This window comes from Diadema antillarum, unplaced genomic scaffold (genome assembly GCF_040938485.1).
Source record: "Diadema antillarum isolate AM-2024a unplaced genomic scaffold, OU_Dant_1.0 seq00000297_RagTag, whole genome shotgun sequence".
Taxonomy (NCBI): domain Eukaryota; kingdom Metazoa; phylum Echinodermata; class Echinoidea; order Diadematoida; family Diadematidae; genus Diadema; species Diadema antillarum.
This window is the reverse complement of record NW_027271320.1, coordinates 2,348,687-2,372,583: the sequence shown is the minus strand read 5'-3', so window position 1 is coordinate 2,372,583 and position 23,897 is coordinate 2,348,687. Positions and strand designations below refer to the sequence as shown.

At 36.8% G+C, this 23,897-nt stretch overlaps 1 protein-coding gene across 1 annotated transcript in view; it reads left to right on the top strand.

Moving 5' to 3' along the window:
• The window catches only part of LOC139730188 (uncharacterized), a 77,618-nt gene that overhangs the window by 1,196 nt on the left and 52,525 nt on the right, over window positions 1-23,897 (top strand). The window contains exons 2-8 of the mRNA XM_071641084.1: window positions 3,509-3,639; window positions 3,901-4,178; window positions 5,861-7,404; window positions 8,375-8,536; window positions 9,746-9,928; window positions 13,068-13,250; window positions 16,422-16,610. Coding sequence (XP_071497185.1) covers window positions 3,548-3,639; window positions 3,901-4,178; window positions 5,861-7,404; window positions 8,375-8,536; window positions 9,746-9,928; window positions 13,068-13,250; window positions 16,422-16,610 — 2,631 coding nt within the window. The 5' untranslated portion in view covers window positions 3,509-3,547. The remainder of the gene's footprint in view (window positions 1-3,508; window positions 3,640-3,900; window positions 4,179-5,860; window positions 7,405-8,374; window positions 8,537-9,745; window positions 9,929-13,067; window positions 13,251-16,421; window positions 16,611-23,897) is intronic.

Sequence of the window (23,897 nt, the reverse complement as noted above, 5' to 3'; positions counted from 1 at the left end):
TCTTATTATTGTCCCCGCCGAACGAGTTCGAGCAGGGGACTATGAAACGGGCTCCGTACGTGTGTGTGTCTGTGCGTCCGTCCGTGCGTCCGTCCGTCCGTGCGTCCGTCCGTGTGTGCGTCCGTGTGTGATCAAAATGTTTAATTTGCTACTTCTCTGTCATTTATGAGCCAATTTTGATTCTGTTTGCTTTATATGATAGCACTACATGGGAGCTTTGAAACTTCTGCACAAAATTTCAGTTGTGACCTTTGACCTTGACCTTTGACCTATATTTTACATTTTGCTACAAAATGCTACTCCTTCGCCATTTCTAACCCGATTTCGATTCCGTTTGCTTTATGTGATGGCACTAGGTGAGGGCTTCAAAATTCTACACAGAATTTTGACCTTTGACTTCTTTGACCTTTGACCTTGATTTTTGACCTATATTGTACATTTTGCTACAAAATGCTACTCCTTCGCCATTTCTAACCCGATTTCGATTCCGTTTGCTTTATGTGATAGCACTAGGTGAGGGCTTCAAAACTTCTACACAGAATTTTGACCTTTGACTTCTTTGACCTTTGACCTTGATTTTTGACCTATTATTGTACATTTTGCTACAAAATGCTACTCCTTCGCCATTTCTAACCCGATTTCAATTCCGTTTGCTTTATGTGATGGCACTAGGTGAGGGCTTCAAAACTTCTACGCAGAATTTTGACCTTTGCCTTCTTTGACCTTTGACCTTGATTTTTGACCTGTATTGTACATTGGCCACAAAATGCTACTCCTTCGCCATTTCTAACCCGATTTCGTTTCCGTTTGCTTTATGTGATGGCACTAGGTGAGGGCTTCAAAACTTTACACGGAATTTTGACCTTTGCCTTCTTTGACCTTTGACCTTGATTTTTGACCTGTATTGTGCATTGGCTACAAAATGCTACTCCTTCGCCATTTCTAACCCGATTTCGATTCCGTTTGCTTTATGTGATGGCACTAGGTGAGGGCTTCAAAACTTTACACAGAATTTTGACCTTTGACTTCTTTGACCTTTGACCTTGATTTTTTACCTATATTGCACATTTTGCTACAAAATGCTACTTCCGGCGGGGACATATATTACGCACCGCGTAATTTCTACTTTTCCTTGTTCTCTTTATTTTTCTTGACCTTTAATCGCAAATATCTCCATTTGGCAAATATGGACTTATAGGTTTTTGCAAACAAGCTCTTCATATATATATATATATATATATACACACTAATCTTTTCAAATTACTACACTGTACCGTGAACATACTTTCCGATATATTCGAATACAGCCTGCAGAACGTTAATTGTACTGTAATGTCTACATCCAAGATTTCGAATGCAAAAAAATGTTACAATATCGATCACAACCGTAATGATTATCCTTACACCTAGTTTCATATTTTTGCATTGATTAAAAATATTGTATTAATCACATTTTCTTTTAAAGCTTCAGAACAGGAAAAAAAATAACACAAAACAACTGTGGAGTAGCATTGAATAGAACATTTTTGTTTTAATACACCATTAATCTCAACTTAGTTTCCAAAGTGTGGCCAATAGGTACATAAATGTTAAATTCTCCAATTATGCGGTAGGAATCGTTAAATTTGTGACCGTGCACTACAAAACGAACAAAAAGTCGCACCCCTTGATTTTACGTGAGGGCTCAAAAAAGGTGAAATGGATCAACTGAGTCAATCTTGACTTTTTCATATTTTCTGAAAGAGCTATCCTTTTTCTACATTTTTTTTTTAAGTTTGGGATCATAACATGCATGGAAAAGTGTGTTTTTAGCAGTTTTTTCTATAACTCTTTTTGGGGGAGAATAGAATGATCAGGTATGTCTTATAGTCCCCTTTTCATTTCTTGAATGTCTTATAGTCCCCTTTTCATTTCTTGAAATCCTTTACACAATCTTTACTTTCAATTTTAATAACTTTTGAAAGGATATTTCTACTGCTTTGAAAGTCAGCATTAGTCATGGTCAGATTGTATTAATGTTCAATTTCATCTAAACCTGATAATCCCTTCATTGTTGTCGCTCCTGTGGTTAACAACCTGTGTTTTATCTCTTTCATTGTACAGCCAGCGCGGCTTGGAAACGATTAGGGGCTTGAATAGACACCGTACTTCAGAGCCCCGTTTTCAGTTCACTTTTTCCAGAGTGTTCGCTCTCTTTCTAATAGCTAGATAGGTTAGGGGAGTTTATTTGAATTTAGTTTTACATCATTTTAAAGCTTAGAGTCTGCTCTTTAAGAATCTGCCCATAACTAAAAATCCATGTCTGACGACTTTTTTTTTTTTTTTTTTTTTTTTGGTGTTGGTTTTGGTTTTGTGATGCAGGGTTACAAATATTTCATGATTACATGATATTACGGGGTCATCCCACGAGACCGACACCCACGAGTCATAACGGTCCACGAGACCGACATCAAAAATAGGTCCATGAGTCATACAGCCCATGAGTTCGACACTAGGCACGAAAGGCTCACGAGACCGACACTATTAAAACAAAGAAAGTCCACGAGTCCAACACTACACAATTAAGGCTCAAGAGACCGACAGTACGCAAAAGAGGCTCACGAGACCGACACTAGGCAAAGAAAGTCCACGAGACCGACATTAGGCAAAGAAGGCTCATGAGACCGACAGGATGAACAGCGCCATCTACATGCCAATTACAAATATGTACCTGTAGAGGGTGTTCCACTAAGGGGAAATTTACATACTGGCGGGTGCAATTTCGTTACGCTGTTGAGCGAGAGATTGTAACTAACTAAAATGTTCGGATGCTTATTCTTAAAAAAAAAAAAAAACAATTGTAATGGTATGTGTAGTACAGTACTTTTAGTCAATGCAGATTTATGCAACTGTTGTAGGTGAAAGGATAATCATTTAGGTTGTTAATGGTATTATGTCAACATTTTTGCCCTTGAACTCAATGTTGCAGGCATGGCATGTATATTTCTGCATGTCGTATACGTAAATATCTATATAGATCCATCTATCTTAGTTTACTGCATTGCTCGGTCATCACGTCATCATGTCCTTTTAAAAAAATATTTGCCTTTTTTTGTACGATTATAAGCAGACCTTCATGTCATACAGGTAACTGTCACTTCATTTGTTTATCTTGTTTTGTTAAGCAGAAGTTTTAGTCTAATCACGTTGATTGTGACAACAATGGTGACCTCAAACTGAACTGGATTTAAAATATCATTAAAAAGTGTATGCGTTTGGCAGTGTGTGTATGTGCGTGTGTTTGTGTGTGTGGCTTTTGATATAATGTTAGGTTAGCATTGCTATTAGCTGGATTACCCTGCCACCATCCCTGCAAGGATCAACAAAAAATTGCTAAGTGAATTCAAACGTATCGACTTTACTTATGAATCAACTCAACATTATATTTATTTCTCTCATTACTTTCCCCTCTTTGCAAATATTATCGTTTTACTTAATGAGCTCTTCTTTGATTGCATTTTGGGCACAGGGTGGAATAAACTGACACCAGACTTACCCCGTTCCCGCAATGATCTCGCTACTGTGTAGACGCTACATCGCAAGCATACGCCTAATGAGGGCGGGCGATATTGAATCCAACCCAGGGCCCAATGATGAGAGGTATTCGTCCGGCCGGCAGTCTACTCATATCTTTCTGTGTTATATTTGGTCATGCGATCTTACAGTTCCTTATTTGTTATCTCTGCTTTCACTGAAAGTTATAAGCCACCGTCTCAAATGTTTACAAGGAACATTTTATATTGCAGTAACTTTTTGTACTTTCTAGGACAGACCATTCCTCATTGATCTGCTTTCAGAACGAAAAGAAACGGATATATTGGTATGCATTACATTTTCAACCCATCGCATTCTTCAATGCAGCATCAGACATGAGAGGATGTTTCTAGATCTGTCTGCGAACATACCCCCCTCATCCTTCGACTTGTTTGGAAACTCCCTTGGGTTTGGACACTCGGAGCTATCCGCTGTCATGGAAAGACGTCATCTGGATAGTAAGGGAGCGCTGATGGATATACTCTGTAAATGGAGAGATAGACAACCTCCTGGTACAGATATCATCAGAGTCCTCACAGAGAAACTTCGACAATCGGATTTGGGCTCATTTACCGAAATAACAGCAGATTACTCCCAACTGCCGGGTAACGTTGGCCTTATTATTTTCGTCATTGTGTGAAGGGGGGGGGGCACTTAGACTCTATTCTTCTCCTTTTGTCCTATCCTTTGCACGTTTTATGGCTGACGTATTTTAGTGGTTTCATGAATATTATCTCAAGTGTAAAGTAGTTTAATTTGCTGGTGTGAAGAGGCAATGACACAATTGATACAGGCGTACAAAGTAGTCGTTCAGTGATAGTTATCCTAGTTCACATATGTAATTGCTGTTCGATGCTGATTATTAGCGTGAGGTCATGCTAATTTCTAAGTCATTCATGTATGTCCTGCAGTTTCTTATAATTCACCCATGTGAATATTGAAACGCAGGCTCTTCTTTAATGTATTCTTTATAGATACAATGCCAGAATAATTATACGAACGGCTTAAATAACGAACAGAGCTTTGCTTCATGATGTGAAAACAACAATGGGTAATATTATCAAAATAATGATATTTCTCTCAACGAAGTCAGTGACTTTCTATAGGCCAGTTTGGCTTACTTTCTTTAAAATCAATTTCTTGTGAGGCCGCCATAACTGTCATTAAGTGCATCATATTAAACAAAATCTTCTCTCTCTCTCTCTCTCTCTCTCTCTCATGTGTGTGTGTGTGTGTGTGTGTATGTGTGTTTGTGGAAAGAGAAGATAAGTTAGAGCAGGCAAATGCTCAATAACGGAGTTCAAGCAAATCTTTTGTTTAGAGATTATTCGGTACCTTATTATGAAAGGGAATTAAGAGCCAAATAAATGGCAGATTATTCGTTTTTTATTTTGTTTTAGTTTTTGCTTTTTACCTTGCCAAAAAAATAAAACAACAAAAACAAAGTCTAAGGATCTATGCAATCTCTTTTAATTTAATATCATAATTCTTTGTTTTTATTGCACACAATATAGACATTATCTGAAAAAAATGTGAAAAGTGTTTACTTCTTCGTTTTTTGCACTAAATACTGTATGTTTATATCTGTATCTATCTATATAATATGTGACCCTGCATCACAAAACAAACAAAAAGTCGGCAGATATGAATTTTCAGTTAATGATAGATTCTAAAAGAGCAGACTCAAAGTCTTAAAATAATGTACGACTCAAATCAAATGGACCCTCCTATCCTATCTAAATATTGGAAAGAAAACACACACTCTGGAAAGGTGTGAACAGAGAAAAGAGGCGCTGAAGTACATGGTTTAATCTTTACCAAACTGTGCTAGCTGTGCAATTTAAGGGTCAAAAACAGGATGTAAACCATTTGTTAAACAAGAATAAAGGGATTATCAAATTAAGCTGATATTGAGCATGCTCTATTAATACGTTCTGTCCATGATAATTGCCAATTTTCAAAGCAGTAGCATTACACACAAAAAACTTACTATATTTGAAAATATAGAATGTGCAGAGGATTTCAAGAAATGAAAAGCGTCCTGTTATTCAAGACATACCTGATTACTCTACTCTCCAAAAAAAAAAAAAAGAAAGAAGAAAGGTTATAGAAAAACTGCTGACAAAATACTTTCCCATGTATTTTATGAACCCAAATTTAGGTATAATGTACATGTAGAAGAATATTAAGCTTTCGGAAAATATGAAAAAACTCAAGATTGACTTAGTTGACCCACTTCATCGTTTTTTGGGTCCTCACACTGTGACTTTGTATGTTTTGCTTCTAGGATCATCGACTAACCCATCTTCGCTTAAAGAGGATCAGGTTGTGAGAATCAAAGAAGGGCTAAAGGAGTATTACCGCTTGTTGAGACGCAGGGTCAATGTGGATCCACTTAACTTCAAGGATAACATAGACTTGGACGATATTTACACCACTTTGAGTCTTGCAGACCAAAGTGGTAGGAAAACAAGAACAGTAACGTACGAGGACCTTGTGACCAGAGATAAAGAAAGATGTATTTCCAAACGCATCCTGATTCAAGGTGAAGGAGGTGCCGGAAAAACAACACTTTGCTCTAAGATTGCCTTGGACTGGTGCAACGACAAGATTCTCCAGGATATGAACATGGTGGTTGTTGTTCCTCTTCGGCATGTCAGTGATGACGCAACCATTGGTAGTATCGTGAAAACATTTGTTGATGACCAAAGTGTAGGAACGGAAAAACAAATAAATGACTACATTTCAAGTAACCAACAGAAAATTCTCCTGGTATTTGATGGGTTCGACGAGTATGGAGCGAAAATGGAGAAAAACAGAAGCAGAGAGATCATTCGCATTCTAGGGGTAGAGCAGTACAAGTTATGCAAGGTAATTGTGACCACAAGACCATGGACAAATGATGAATTCAAGGAAAGTCGTCTTGCTTTAGCTTACACTTTCATTAGCGTCGAAGGATTCAACAAGGACAATCTACAACTTTACATCAAGAGATACTTTCAAATTGAAGGAAAGGACGCTCTTGCAGAAGATCTAATCAATTTCATTGACGATAATGATTTCCTTCGGTCGAACATGACTCCGTTTCCCATCTACTGTGCAATGCTTTGCCTCATATGGAACTTTGAACGTGAAAAGACACGGAAGAAATTGCTGAAATTGCAAACTTTTTCCCAGATTTTCGAACACATGATATCTTTCTTGAAAGTACACTACGCGTCAAAAGCGAGTGAAAATCTGAAGAATCAGGCCACAGCGGATAATTTAATGGAAGTTAATAGGGCTATTGAAGACATAGGTGAAATAGCACTTGAAGGTTTGTTGAACAGAACTTTTTCGTTTCCTGAAGAACTTTTTAACAAGTGTAAGAATTCCATGGACATATGCTGCAGAGTCGGCATTTTGACAAAGGAGGCACATACCATTACTTGGGAGAGTGTGCGTGAAGGCAAAATTACTCACTTTGTTGGGTCAACAGTATCGTTCCCCCACAAACTTTTCCAGGAGTACATTGCAGGGGAATGTTTAGTGAATTTATTCGCCAATGATCGTTCAACGTACAACATCCTGAAAGGTAAACTTCGTATTAATAGTTTCGAGTTCCGTTACCTACTGTACTTCTCCTCATATTTAAAGACAGAACTTGGTCTCGACATCATCAATGTCTTGGTACATGCTAACAAAGATCTCTGCGTTGACGTTGCATTTGAATGTCATACTATAGAGGCAACCAAAATAGTGGGGAAGCAATGGAAGGAATACGAACTGTTCAACGCTACGTCAGACCATACAAAATCAGGAGTATCATTCATGGTTCAATGTAATCAAGTGGTGAGTGATAGACCGTCACAACCATTGCTTATGTCAAATAACGTTGTACGTCAAACCTGTGCGTACCTGCGCCTCTCTGTATGTGTGACCGATTGCAAACTTTTAAAATTTGTGGCTTTTTAATTCTTCATCCATACTACTTGTTAGATTCGAAGCATTCATGTTCGCATCTTTTCATATTTGGCTTGAACAAAGAATAATCATTTTGCCCATCGTTACAAACACCAGTGTTGGGTTGGATTACTATGATCGGATTAGCTTGTGTCAATTTGACGGACGGTTTTGGGGCTGGATTCAAGGCAGTTGCACCAGCGCTTATATTACCGAACCTGAGGTGACCCATTTGATACCACTATTTTTTGCGTGTATTACGTTATAACAATAAGCAGATGTTATTTTTAGAAAAGCACATCAGTGTATATGTATAGATAAGCTGTATTCAAGTCGGGCAAACCGACGAAAAGTAAAAGATCGCAAACTGCTCCTATGAGACATTCAAGTTTAACCGTACGGAATAATGTCAAAGTACATATTCAGTAGTATTCACAGTTATGCACGAAGCACCATTGCACATCAGCTGTCTTTATACCAGCTTGCTCTTGCTCAAAAGAATTGATCATAAACCACGGCCATCCCTTCACCGCCATCTTTTCATGATAGTCATCAATTGACAGAATGTATCAGGATAGCGGACCAAGGGGGGGGGGGGGGCGTATTGGGCGCCTCCCCTTTATTTTTCTGATAAAACATAAAACATTAAAAAAATTTGAGAGAAGGGAACGCGTGCACCCCCTTTGTTTTATAAAGATCCCCCCCCCCCCTTTACGGATTTACTGGATCCGGCTCTGTATATTTCTTGTTTGTATTTGCTCTGATTTACAACCTTGAATGCAATTGTATCTGTACTGTTACTGGTATAATACCGTTTACTATTCTATATACCAAAAATAACCAATGTCTGTCTCAATAGCACTCGTTAGTGATAGAGGAAGTGCAATGCGGAAGAACTGTGTCGCAGGAATTGGCAGAAGCGATGTGTTCCAGCTGCTCGCTGCGCAGTGTACGAATACAAGAGTCAACGTTCCACGACGACTTCTACAGGATCCTCGCCGCAAAGGCTTCAAAGAGTCAGGTAAGGTCCTATATATAGTTGTATATTATGTTATAAACTATACGGGATAAATATTAAGTGTCACGACACAATTCCAAAACTCTTTAAAAATTTCAGTTCTAACTTCTATCCCGAAGTAATGGTAGCACTTATGGAATAAAAAGGAGTGCAGTACTGGCATAAATTGAGGAACTTGTTTCCAAAACGTGACGAATCTTTTGTTCATTTTTTTCTAAAAAATGTGCTCCATCACCATGCCCAAAATCTGACACCCCCACTTTGTTTGTTTGTTTTTATTTCATCATCGATAAAAATCCGCTTTCAGCTTTTACAATTGCAGCTGGTTTTCAGCAAAGCCCTGAACATTATTTAAACTAAGCGGGTATTTACAAAGAAAATTACAATGGATCAGATGTAATTAAAACGTATACAGATTAAAAGTGACATAAAAAGCCATACACGAGTCACAGTGCAAATAGATTAAGAGGTTTCAAATAATGGGCACGAGATGCAAGAATGAAATCACTGGGTGTTCTGTGAGCAAATTATATGTGCATATCTCTATAACGTAAAAAAAATAGATAGATAAATATATATATATATATATATATATATATATATATATATATACATATCTTTCAACATAAATTGCTGCAATTAAACATATTTTTTTTTAACCTTATGTCGTAAGTAACGCAACAAAACTATCCAAGGGCATTCACATTTGTGCAAGACAATGCGCACCCGCTCACGCGCAAGCACACACATTAATTCCCTTTGATCAATAAAACTGTTGGATATCACGTCCCATCACAAGGGCAAGGATCAAAAAGTCAATACAATTTACATGCCAAACACTGTAACCATGGAATTGTAATGTACTCTCTATAACTTTCCACAATTTTTAACTATGACTAAAAAAGCCATATCACAGGTAACAACTGAAGATGCCGGTCAGATTTGATATTGGGTCAATTTCATCAAGGTCAATAGTCAAAAAATCAGTGAACTTCCCCAGATAACCACCGTACTCAAAATATTGTGCATATGTACTCTCAATATCAACTTTCCAAAACTTTGAGTTATGACCACGAAACTCACACCACGGGATCATCACTTAAAGATGATTGTTAAATTTATTGTCAATAATACTTCAATAATCACTTTTTTTTTTCAGAATGTACTTGTTTATTTCTAAAAGCGTTTATTGTTGTTTAATTTGTAATGCAGATTCAAAATCTAGAAATTTCTAGCATCCATTCGTTTTGTATTCATCAACATCAACCTTCGATTGGAAGAAACCTGGCCCAGTGGGTATGCACTATGCCACATCTTTCGCGGTTCTCTGTAAGCTTCGAGTACTTGACCGAAGAATTCGCGTCAACAGCTGTCGCTTCGACATCGCCATGTCAGGTATGTCACATTTGGTTAAGCACATGTAAGTTAAAAGAAGAGTATCAAATGATATCTTCCAGAATGACGATTGAAAGTGAAGCAATGTTTGTTTTTATCTTGATGCACTGTCTGAATAATAATGTCCATTTGTACCTGCTTCAGCGTCGTCAAATATATCCTTGAATATTTCTCTCAACCCCCCTTCATACACAAAACGTTAATAACGAGATTCGATAGAGAAACTTCGTATACAACTTACATCGCTTAGCCAATATACGGACCGATTTTCTTTTATTTTTTCACTTATTCAATATCTAAACGCAGAGCCGAGTGAATTACGTTTACATGTATTTAAAGTCGATTGTTTATGATATGTGAGTGTTTCAATTAAAACAACCAAACAGCAATACGTAATCCAAGGCATTAGCTATTTTTCAATGAATGCCCGTGTATCTATGCCAAGTATTTTAATATAAAGAAAGACACTGTTTAATTTGTAGTATATTCCATAATACATTAAACAGAAAAAAAGTCAATATTGACTTAGAGCGGTCATGGATATTGATGGCCTACACCAAAATGAACAAACTACTGATTTGGCAGCGGAATATTTGTGACCTGATAGGACTAAGTTTTAGTTGTTATGTACAAACATCTCATATTTCAACTTATTTCAAAAGGCTCGAAGAAAACTAATACATAGAAGGGGAGCGTACGAAAATAATATTTTTTGTTCAACATCAGTACTGCCCGGTTAAAGATAATAAAAAGTTTTGGTACCCCAAAAGTTTCCCTGAATTTCCTTGTCTTAGTTTGTGTTTCAGGCTACCTTGCATATAACTAACACTGTGAGACTTACTCACTTACATGTCTTAGTAATCATGCAATAATGGTTTCATACCAGAGCCGTCGCGGTACTGCGGCGAGGTATAGTATTGTACGAAACCACTGACTGCGACCAGCAGCGTGCAGCCCCATACGCATAGCTAACTGCGACCAGCAGTCCCATACGCATAGCGTAATGGGGCTTCGCATTGTAGCATTCAGGATCACGACAGAATTAGTATCACGGGTAAATGTCAACTTAAAATCCAAAAATTTCTTCAATTTGAAGACTTACCAATTAAGTTGAAGTACTGAAAACAGGCTTCGGACAACGTTTCGTTCTGCCAATAGTCCCTTTCTGTTCGAATTGATGACTGAATGTGACTCGGTCGAGAGGACCTTGGGAGAGCTACATACACTGAATACTATGGCCAGCGCATGCGCACACAAACATCTTATCCGTTCATGGATTTGAAATTCGTGCGCATGTGATGTGTTCGCATGCACTGGCTGCAGTATTCAGTGTATGTAGCTCTCCCAAGGTCCTCTCGACCGAGTCACATTCAGTCATCAATTCGAACAGAAAGGGACTATTGACAGAACCAAACGTTGTCCGAAGCCTGTTTTCAATACTTCAACTTAATTGGTAAGTCTTCAAATTGAAGAAATTTTTGGATTTTAAGTTGACATTTACCCGCGATACTAAATCTGTCATGATCCTGAATGCTACGAAGCCCGATTACGCTATGCGTATGGGGCTGCTGGTCGCAGTTAATTGCATGATTACTAAGACATGAGAGCACTTTGGGGCGAGTAATTCCCACAGACAACGTACTTTAACCTGAAACACAAACCAAGACAAGGAAATTCAGGGAAACTTTTGAGGTACCAACACTTTTTATTATCTTTAAGCAAAAATCATTGGAATAAGCAGCGCATTTACACTTATTTAAAAGAAAACAGATTGCTTTTTCCCAACAATTAGGTTTTAGGCCATGACATTCGACTTTTGTAACAGACATAGTAGATAAGTAGATAATCTGTTGGGGGAAAAGAAAGTGATAAAGGACATCTTTCGGGCGCGGTTTTCTCGGACAGAGAAAACAACAGTTTCCTGCCTGACAGTGCAAATTCGGATGATATTGCATTTAAAGTCAGGACACTGATTTCATCAAATGTTAGTTTCAAAGTGAAGAATCCATTGTGTTGCACTTAATCCAAGTACGAGTGAATATTATGTTGTTTAAGAAATCGAGGGTCCAAACTAGTCAAAACTATTTTGACGTGATTGTTAGGCATTTAGAATAGTATGTTTTTATGTTGAGAAAACAAGGGTACCTTTTTTTCTTTTTTAGGGGGGGCTGGGTAGCACAAAAAGAAAAATTAGAAAATTAGAAACTCTCAATGCTATTAAATATATGGGATAGCATGACAATCGGAACTCCTGTGGAATGATCAGATTTTTTAATACTTAGAAAGACATCTTGAGCAATTGGATGCCTGCGCCGCAATAAAATGAAAAAAAAAATCAATCAGTAGCCCCCCCCCCAAAAAAAAAATACTAACTGCAAAAAAAAAAACCAAACAAACAAATGTTGAAATCGCTACCTCATATTCATTACTACTTTACGGCATGCAAAAGCTGTTCAAAAACCAACGTGCATAGGATGCACAGGTTGCAGAATAGGTATGCGCAATTAAGAGTGTTGGATGTTGATTGTTATAAACCGACTGCTTTTTGCTTATCACATAAGTTAAGCCATTTATCGAAGGGAGAATAAAGTTAAAGTATTGCGTAATCACCTTCAAAATCCTTCCTTAACTGGTATCTGCCTATTCCAACGCTGTAATGTTATTTTCTTTTCGGTCGGACAGTACCTTACCGAATATTGAACATAACAATACATATAAAAAAAAAAATGTTCCTTTTGCATGCACCGGCACCTCTCTTTTCAACAGACTCCCTATTGCAGTACAGCTGACTTCGTCTCTGATATTCAAGACAAGCTGTCGTGATTATTCATCGTGTTTTATTTGCAATTAAACCAGCACAGTTGTATTACACTTTTATTTGTCACACTCCAAAGACATTCCTTAGTAGTGGTTGTGTGTTTGTTTTATCTGCGTGCAAAATAACACAAGGAACATATAATGCAATTTTGGTAGTGATCGGGAATTTTTTATGAATTATTTTGAAAGTATTTTCTATCTTCTGACAAACAGCAATGAACTTGGGAGTTCATGCGATTTGTGTGTTCATTTGTTGTTGTTTGTTTCTTTTTTTAAGTGTGTGTTTTTGGGAATTGATTTTGTTTTTATCACTTTAACACAGATTAAAGAACTTATGTTGTCTGGAATCAAGGTGTATAGAGATCGCATAAGTGTACCATCGTTGAAAGGAAACCTAGCACCGTGGGTATGCACTATGCCACATCTTTCACGAATTAGCATAAACTGCGTATACCTGCCTGACGAATTCTGCCCAACAGTCGCCACCTCACCCTCATCATGTAGGGTATGTTCATATATTATCATGTGTCATTTAATACATTTCGTAATTATTTTTGAGTGTTTGCATAATATTATCCTTTATCATTGAGTTTTGTTACTTATTTTACAATGGCATATTCCTCTCTAAAGCAGGAAGTTATTATTGTCAATTAACGTCTAACTCTGTCTTATTCAAAAATTGTCGTGCACATGTTTGAGTTTTGTGTCATTTGTTTGTATATTGTCTTTTTGGACAATCCGTAGAATGAATTGTTCATGTAAAAAGAAGAGCTACGAAAAAGAAATTCTACAAACAAATGATGAATTACCGAAGGCTCGCAAGTTGGTAGAGACAATTTACGACGGCCCGGTTGTTCCCAAAAATTTATGAATGTGTAAGCTTTGTTCATACATTTGTTTTCTTATATCAAAGGAAAAAAAAAATGTTTAATAAGTCCCGACTCAGTGCTAATAGTAACTGCATGTATTTCAGCTAGCCGTCGTGAACATGGTTGTAAGGTTCCCGGTACGGTCCTCACGGCCGACTCTACTTTCCATCCAAATTTGGTCAAACTCGTCGTGCTTTTACACGTACCGAGGTTGCTTAATTTGAATGCTTGATTAAAAACACGATTGGAATGCCTTACGATTCGAATCATCATTCGTTCATACGACCAAAGAAGGCTCCACGATTTCTGAAGTTTTTGATTTCTAAGCTTGAAGGGGATGTTTAGTCTAGTTGGAACGGGGGCCCCCATGCCCCTTTTTTGACACCATTTTTGTAGCCCTTAGAGTGTGTAGTTGATATTTTTTCTTCTTCTTCTTTTTGTTCCCGATTCAAAAACGTGTCTCACGCCTGGTCGGGATTTGGGCGACCATCTTCGATTCTCAACAGAAATCATTAATTTCCATAACTTTTAAACAATGCAACATACCAGGACAAGTCATCCATTTTTTTTTTCATATGTGGTTATCTACATGTTTAGAGCAAATTTGGTACAAGAAAAGTCCAAAAATGAGAAAAAATCAGTGTCGTTTCGACAGGAAATTGCCAAAATACACAACTTACAAAATATTCAACCACTTTGTTTGTAGATCATACCTCATATAATGGTGTGGTGCATCGAAAACCACTCAACAGAATTTGAAAGAACATTTAATTCTAAACATTTCGATATCTAACTTGTTGAAATCAAATGACGCATGCAAGGACAATGGCAATAATTATGGAAATACCCCTAAAATAAAACATCAAAAAGAGGTTAAACCTATACTAATACTGATTATTCCATGTGGCGACTGATTGTCAAATACATGTATAACACTTGAAATGACTCTTTGTGTGCAATCTCTATTGTGTCATTTTTTTTTTTTTGTAGTTGGGGGATATTGTCATGAAAAAAAAAAAGAAATCATTGTGTCAAAATGTTCTGTCTATTTTAACAATTTGTACAGTTTTGGTTGAGACCTAATTTCAGGTTTCTAACATTTTATGGTGAGATAATCAGAAACCTCTTATGAAATATGAAAGAGCATGTAATTCTATGAGGAATTCAACGTTTATTTGATGAAAATTTGTTTTGAAAGGGCTGAAATATCAAAAAAGAGCAATTCCACTAAAGTGTGGGTCCCACACTTTGTCACGATTGCTTTGTTTTACTTTGTTTTTGGATGTTTCAGTCATTCCAAACCCTATTTTCATCAAATAAACTTTGAATTCCTCTTAAAATGGTATGCTCTGTACTATATAATAAGTGTTTTCTTGGTATCGCGCAAAAAGTTAAAAGCCCAATTCTCATCTCCACCAATACTGTGCTGTCCCTTTAAGATTTTGTTACAAGTGGTTCATTCAAATGTGTTGGGTTAAAATTTGTTGTCCAAAAACAAAGAGATGGAATTATCTCGACAGCCGGAAATCCAGTCTCAGATTACAGACTGTTATATTTTATGAATGTGGATTACTGCAACTTTTGTTTTGGAGTATTTGCACATGAATCGTTATTGTTCTGCATTGTGCATTTAATTTCAACAAATGGTATGTCTTTTCATTCTGGAATTAATCTTTCTTTCAAACTCGTTTGAAAGTTGTCTGCTACGAGACACAATACATTATGAGCTCTGATCAAAAGAAAAAGTAGTAAGTTACATTTTGTGAGGTGTTTATAATATGTTTTCCATGAAGTATGAAATTGTCATACGAAGAAAGAAATATGTGACGCAATATGACTCCACTTTTCCTCTTACTTCTAGTGTAAAACATTTTGTCACCTGAATTGTTGAAATCGATTAAACATTTTGATACAGCGCTTGTTTTCATGAACTCATTTTTTTTTTATATACGAAATGACACAAAAGGGAATGGATGCTGAGTGTTAAATATCATTTCAAATTGTATTTTTGTCCTTTAGTCACTCTCACATAAAGTGATCAAAATTAGTATCATGCTTGACCTCTTTTGACATTTTATCTTAGCAGTGTTTGCATAATTATGAAATGTCATTATACTTACATTCTTCATTCGTTTTGAAGAAGTGAGATGTAAAAATGTTTAGAATTAAAGTTTACGTACATTATTTTGAATGTTTCTCGAAATAACACACCATATTTGAGCTATACAGTGGCTAGCTACTTTTGTGAGATGTGTAGTGTGTCATGTATGTATATGGATAACTAGGTGATTGCCAGTGTAAACAACACTGAATTTTTCATATTTTTGGATTTGTCTTGTATAAAACGTGTTTTTGTCGTGTAAATAATCATCTCAATTGATTCATCATGCCACATATACTCTAAGGAAATGTTTTATTTGTCCCTATATGTGGTATGTAGTTCAATACTTATGGAAATTATTGATTTTAGTTGAAAATCCAAGATGGCCGCCAATGACCGCTAATTGAACACGATTTCATTTGGGAACAAAGAAATTCATTAACTAGACGCTCTACGGTATACAAAAAAAGCAAGTTAAAATGTGTTTGGAGGGTGCCTTGAGACCCCCGTTCCTATCATACTGATTGCTCTTACGTCAATACTTTAATATGTTGAAATGATGCAGTTTATTTTCTCTTTTTTTCCCATTATTACCAGATGCATAGTTTTTTTAGTTTTTATGTTAATGTTTAACATTAACATAACACAAATGTTTTGTTTACAGATTCGAGACATTTTATGTTAATGTTTAAATATCTGTTTACAGATTCGAGAGCTGACGTTTAGTAATTTTGAAGTGGAAGATGACGTGCTTTATCAAAACCTGATAGAAAGAGACCTGATCCCGTGGATCCGCACTGTGCTACGCCTGTCTCAGTTCAGTGTGCGTTTCGACTTCTTGACCTCTGAATTCCTTCCATCAGCGGCAGCCTCCGACATGGTGGAGTCTTGTCATGTATGTAACCTGTACTATGCCCCTTTTAAGAAAGGTATTAAATTTTAGGATTTTGTTCGGTTGGCTTTATAATATTTCAAGATTCATTCCTAACCTAAGTCTTGATTTCGTCATTAACTAAAAAAAAAAAAGAAAAAAAAAAGAAAAAACGAATGTGTTGTCCATTCGCCCGATATCATTACAACAAGTTTTGTGTCGGTACGTTTTTGTTTTTGTTTTTTGTTTTTTGTTTTTAATTGGAATATTATTATATGGATTTTTTTCGGGTCTAGTGATGAGTATTGTATTTGATTTTGTCGTGAATTATGTAAAAAAAAATCAAATTCAATTTAATCTTTGAAATGCCTATGAGTTCACTTTTCCTCTAAAAAAAGAAAAAAATCACAAGTCAAAAGAGACTTTTGTACAGGAAGAAAAACAAAACTCTTGGACATTGACCTAGTTCGTATGCGTTTGTAGCATTTGGAGAGACGGCTTCAATGTACTAGCATTTAGAATTACATGACCCGCTGGCCTAAATCATTCTACCGAACGTGTAGTACAAGGAACATAAAAAAGGTACTTTAACTTTTTGTTTGTGCGGTCAAATCACAAGACTTCTTGACAATCATCACTTTTCAAGAATTTTAAAATTTATTCCGTATCTAACTACAGTACAATATCTATTCCAATAATTTTTGAAGCTTCAATATTTTCAATTCATTAATTGTAGAATTGTGCCATAATTGTTGATAAGATCTTGCTGCTGTACTATGGAAATCGTTAAATGTGTTTGCTGCAGACCGTCACGATTCATCATCTTTTATCCAGTCATTGGTAGAGGTTTCCTTTTATTTCTCTGGGTAACAACGGTGACGTCACTTCCATCAAAATGGGGAATTTGAGCCATGCACAAGTTTGTAGATGCTGCTGGTATGTTATCCACGGAAGGCAGCTGTCACCATCTCATTGACATTTCGACCTGTCTTTGTAGTGTTTGTTCTCTAGATGGTGTCCTCATTTCCACCCTCTCCATCACAATTACCAGATAGATCTTCACTGCTTCTATGAGAAGGATTTTTTTTTTCTTGATCGAGCTGATCACTCTTTGTAGGGGATACATTCTAGCGATGATATGCCACTGAGTGGTGCAGATACTCCAACAATGACAGGGAGGTTCAACGACCTTCAACTTCCCTTGCTGTGATGAGTGTTGTAGTTGTAGAATATTTCCCAGTGCGACAGATTTCTCGAGCATTTAAGATACATGTAGTTGGCACTTTGGATGTTTTTGCTATATTCGAAGGTAGGTGCTTCAGGGTTGCTCTAGTTCCGTCAACTTAACCTTTCCCATGACCTGTTAAGCTGAAATTTCACTCCAGGTCAATTTTGTGTTTTCCTGCCATATGAAGAGCTCAGTTGCAAAAGGTACTACATCCATTTTCCATCAAAATCGCCTTTTAGGTCTTGATGTACTCATATTTAAGACCTCTTTACACCTATACTAAAGAAAAGCTGAATTTCCAACCAGAAAGTATTTAAAAATTACATATAAAAATCAATTCGGTTTCAAAAGGACCTGGTACTATATCCATTTTAGTCGGGTTTCAAAAGGTGCTACATCCACTCCAATGACATCATCTGAAGATTGACCAATCAGAGAGCAGCATTAACTTGAACTTCTGCCATTTTCTTCTGACTTAATCTGTAAACAATAGAAGTTGGCTTTAGGTTTTTTGGCTTTCTGTTAAAAAGCACCATGCAAATTCGACAAATATCTTGGAAAAATCATCACATTTTGATCAAGCAATCAAGGAAAATGAAGGAGTGCTCATTGACAGACTCTTTCGACTTTTGATGGACGCCAGGACTAAAAAGCCCCTGGGGTCGCCATATTGATGAAATCAAATATGGCCGCCATTAGGCTTAAGGGTAAATTACAAATACAACAGTGAAAGGGGCTATTTATGTAATGAATCCCACGTGGAGGGGTTCACGGGGTTATAGAATGTGATTTTAAATATCCTTTCTGCAATTCAAGGTCACAATCACCTCTCAAGATGACTGTAAAGGTCAAATAAGGGTGAAATCAGATATTCGGGGCATTTTTCGAAATGGCGTCTGTGAGCATTCAACTGCAATACTCTGGTACCCCTATTTTGTCCCATTTGTTATCTCTTCCATTCTTCTTCTTTAGTTAAGGGCAAATTCTGAAAAAGAAGACTCTAAGCTGTAAAATTAATGTATATCTCAACTCAAATGGATTCTCAAATCCTATATAAATGTTGGATAGAAATTAGAAAACCAACACTCCGGATAAGTCTGAACTAAGGAAAGAGCTATGAAGTACAGCGTCTTTTCAAGCGGTTAATCTTTATTATAAGCCGTGCTACCTGTGCCATGATTAGGACAAAAAACATGATATTAACCACTGTAGCAAAAACAATGAAGGGGTTATCAGATTAAGCAGAAATTGAGAATGCTCTATCAACACATTCTGACCATGATAAATGATAGCTTTCAAAGCAGTAGTTTGATCCTTTCAAAAGTTATTAGACTTGAAAGTAAAGAGTGTGGAAAGGATTTTCACGATTTGAAAAGGGCCTCTAAGAAAAACCTGATCACATTACTCTACCCAAAAAAAAAGGGGTTAAAGAAAAAAAAAACTCCTGAAAACCGACTTTCCCATTCATTTTATGATCCAAAACTCGAGAATTATGTAGAAGAAGAATAGCTCTTTCAGAAAATATAGACAACTCAAAAAGTAGACTTGAAGAGTTTGTTCGCAAAAACCGATAAGTCCATATTTGCCAAATGGAGATATTTGCGATTAAAGGTCAAGAAATATAAAGAGAATAATAAGAAAATGTTTGCTTCTTTTGACCATAACTTCAAAAAATGTACCTTTATATGTAGTAACCAATATATCATTTAAAAGGTATTATTTGGTACTTTATGACAGAGACCGTACTTAAGAATCTTCAAAAATGGACTTATCGGTTTTGCGAACAAACTCTTCACTTGGTTGGCCCATTTCACCTTTCTTGAGTCCTCACGTAAAATCGAGGGGTGCGACTGTTTGTTCGTTTTGTGGTTCACGGTCATGTGACCGTGCGTCACAAAATGAGCAAAAGTCGCACACAGTGGTTTTGTGTGAGGACTGAAAATAGGTGAAATGGGTCAACATTGCCAATCTTGAGTTTTTAATATTTTTTGAAAGAGCAAGTCTTTTTCTAAATTGTGTTACATTTTGGGGTCATAGAACAAACAGGAAACTGTATTTCTAGTAGTTTCTCCCGAACACTTTTTGTTTTTACAATATAGTGTGATTAGATGTGTCTAATAGATTCCCCTTTTCACTTCTTAAATACCCTGTAAATACCTTTACGTTCACCTCTAATAACGTCAATGAAAATCAATAGTTATATACCACATCAAAGGTAATATAATTGGCTATCAAGCAAATAGGTTGATTAAAAAGAAAACTTTACGCATGAGTAAGCACATTCGTTTTTGTCCTCCAAGGCACAAATTAAAAAATTGCAAAAATTGACATGTTCTCTTTCATTTGGATATGCCCTTCACGATAGCATTGACAACAATGGACCAGCTTAATAAAATGAGAGACATGAATGATGTAGCGAAAATAGGTTTTTGTTCTCTTTATCTCTTTATTACCTCTAAGAAAAAAAAAATGGGAAACTGAAGGGGAAAAATAAAAAATTTCTGTCAAGTCAAACTTCAAATGACATGGGGAATAACAAGCATAAAGATGATTAAATGAGCAGAATTTCTTAATCTGCTTCTTTTAATCTAGTGATTTAAAATCAATGTGACAATTTCAAGAACCGAACATTATTTACAATGTACTAATATCGGCCGTAATCTGGCAGAACTGCGTATCTCCTTTAACACATTACGCCAGAAATCGGGTTTAAAGATTCAATGTTACACCTTTCTAAACTGAGATACGATGAGTTGCATTTTTCCTCTTTTCTCGGTCATAATTGGTCTAAAGAATTTATTTCCAGCAAAAAAATGACAATTTGACCTTTTTAAGTAGTAAAAATTACCAATTTTAAAAACTTACGCAGTTCTGCCAGATTAATCGTCGCCAAATTTTTGCGATCGTAATCTGGCATAACTGCGTATCTCTGGTCACGTGCCCGGGTTGATCAGCCAGAACTGCGTAAGTTTTTGGCCATGCGGGGGGTTTTTCAGGCAGAACTGCGTATCTCTAGGAGATACGCAGTTCTGCCTGATAAGCACGTGTTTCATCAGGCAGAACTACGTATCTCTTTTTGTCGTCAACCACGTGCTTATCAGCCAGAACTGCGTATCTCCTAGAGATACGCAGTTCTGGCTGATAAACACGTGGTTTATCAACCAGAACTACGTATCTCGGTCTATTTTCTGCGGGTTGTCTATCGTATTTTACCATCCACCCTCTTACTATTCAGCGGATGCAGTGTCAAAACAATGAATATTTTAGATCGAGTACAATTTTTTTGAAATATTTGTATTGTATAAAGTCATCATTATTGATTCACATTTAATTTCATTTTATCCATTCATTTGTATATGGAAAATAACTTGCTTTCCCCAAATGTTGTCAGTCTGTGTTCATGTTTCAGTATTATTTAGCGGCACAAGAAGTACTGCTACATCAAAAGCCTGGCTGCTGCTTGGGTTATTGTCGATCTCATGAAGCATTACATTTGGACTAAGAATAATATTAGACTAGGTTCTAGATGTTAAGCTATATTGTTCATCAAGACTACAGGTATATACTACACTGTAGACCGTCTAGACCGTAGTCTATTCAGGCCTAACGATACACTAGACATCTAGAGACTAGTGCGGTACGTAGGAATCTGCATACGATAGGCCTACTGATCTCATCATTATCCTAGTATTCCTACTCTATGCCCAAAGTAAGAGTAAGCCTAGACCCTTTTGGCTGAAGGCCTAAACTCTATTTAAACTAAAGAATACGAGGAGCTAGGCCTGACTAAAAGTTTATTCACAGCTTTATTAGAAAATAAAAAAAATAGACCCTAGTTCTCGTTTGTGTCGACTCCTAGTCCTACTGTAGGCCTTATTGTCACTAACTACTTACAGTACTAACGTTAGGGTAGTAGTGTTCTAACCGTTACTATCTATTTCTACGCAGGCCTATTAAAAACGTACGAGAACTCTCGAACTCTGTCTACTCGATTGTCTAGGTCTATGTAACATCCAGACGTCTATTTTGGGGCGTCATTATAACAGACTAGTAGATCAATGAAAATTAGTTTCTAGATTTTCTAGTCTAGACTCTAGATCTAACGCTAGACTCTAGATATCCAGGTAGGGGCTAAATCTAGCGTTACAGCTAGACTGTTTATTGGGGATCTAGGCCTAGAAGGTACTAATGTTGTAGATCTAAGAACAACATAAAGCCTAACATGCCTATCTACAATGACTAACGGTAAGTCTATAAAGTCTATAGCCTATAATGTCTAGTAGTAGGCCCCTAGTACTAGTAGTAATGTATAGAACACAGATCTAAATCTAAGTTTCAGATCTATTTCTAGGGCTAAATGTTTATAATTTAGCGTTTAACCTGTAGATTCTAGATTCTTCATATTACAGACTTCAAGAATGTCTGGCCGAATCAAATCTAGAAAAATAGAAAACTGAGTAAAGACAGAATAACCGGCGATTCAGCCTAAGTTAAGTAACGGTAGGCCCCAGTAGTCTACTAGTAGTAGGCCCCTACTGCACAATTTACTGGGAGTACCGGTACGGTACCGGTATTAAAAAGTAAACTGTAAAAGTGTTAGTATTGGTCAATTTCTGACGTCTGTAGGATTGGATCGAAAATGCCATCGTTATAGACGGTATCCTAGATATTCATTAAACTTCTCGAGATCAATCCCATAGATCCAAGCCCACTAACCGCTTATTACAATGAAAAATAAAATAAGAAGCTATGGTCAATGGATTACAGATATTGTTGTTCGCGTGACCTACGCTACCGCACAGTACATTGATTTCACGTACACTAACAATGGACAAGTGCTGCAGCAGTACCAAGTAGGCCTAAAGTTGACTGGAGCGTGATGTCAGACAAGATGCAAACTATAACGTTTGTTAGATCTAGAAATGCTCTAGGCTTAAAAAACACTAGATTGTAGCAAAACTTAATAGTAAGGCATACCGCATATTGACCTGTTTTGAAGCCTGCCAGTCTATGAAGGGAAAGAAAGTGGCAATTTCCCCCAAGAGCAACGAGGGTTATTGCTTTAGCGTGACTGTCGTCGTGTACAATACACGTAGCCGCACGACGTGTCTAGCTAGCTAGCTAGCTAGCTAGGCACTGCTAACCTGAACGCGCAGCGCGTTCGTCACTACCAAGGTCGCGCACGCGCGTGTTAAGATATACCATGTCCGTGCGGGATGCAGGAACACCTTGGTCCAAGCGTTGTCGTAAGTCGACTTACGCAGTTCTGCCTGATTAACATCGGAAAATTCATTTCGAATCTCGACTTACGCAGTTCTGCCAGATTAATCGCCCTCTCTCCTCAGGAATTTTGCCAAAATCACTTTCTAAAAATAACTTTCTGTACCGATTCACAACTTATTTTTTGGCCCACTTGAAAGAGCATGAGAAAAAACACACAAAACACTCAAAACCTGAAAATCGACCAAAATCGACTTAGGGAGTTCTGCCAGATTACGGCCGATATGAAAATAACCCCTCAAATTTCTACCATTTTTTGTTAATTATTACTTCTTTTCTTATTTCATTTGAATTTAGATTTAACATAAGATGTTTTATTTTCCTCCATCATTTCTATCCTTCATTGGTCTTCTGGGCTTTAAAGATATGATAGAGATCAAAGATTTATTTTTTGCAACTTAATTCATGTTTCTTTTTGTGATAAATGTGTTGTTTCTTCTTATTGTTCTATGGAAGAGCACATACGCATGAATAACAATTTGTTCAGTTTTGCAATTTTTACTTTTGTGCCCAGGAAGAGAAACACAATGGTGTTCACTCATGCGTAAAGTTTCCCGTTTTGTTAACCCGCCAGGTTGATTTTCAATCAGATTACCTTCAATATGGTATTATAATACATTAGCTTCCAGCCAAATATTCTATGAGAAATCTAAACTTGAAAAAGCGTTTACTTTCTTTTTTTTGCTGACTGTATTTACGAGTACATGTTTGAAAGGGTGTACTAGTTGTCTGTACTTGCATTGGTGCGAGGTACAGTATATTACAAATCATTAATTAACTTCATTTATCATGTTCATTTTTCC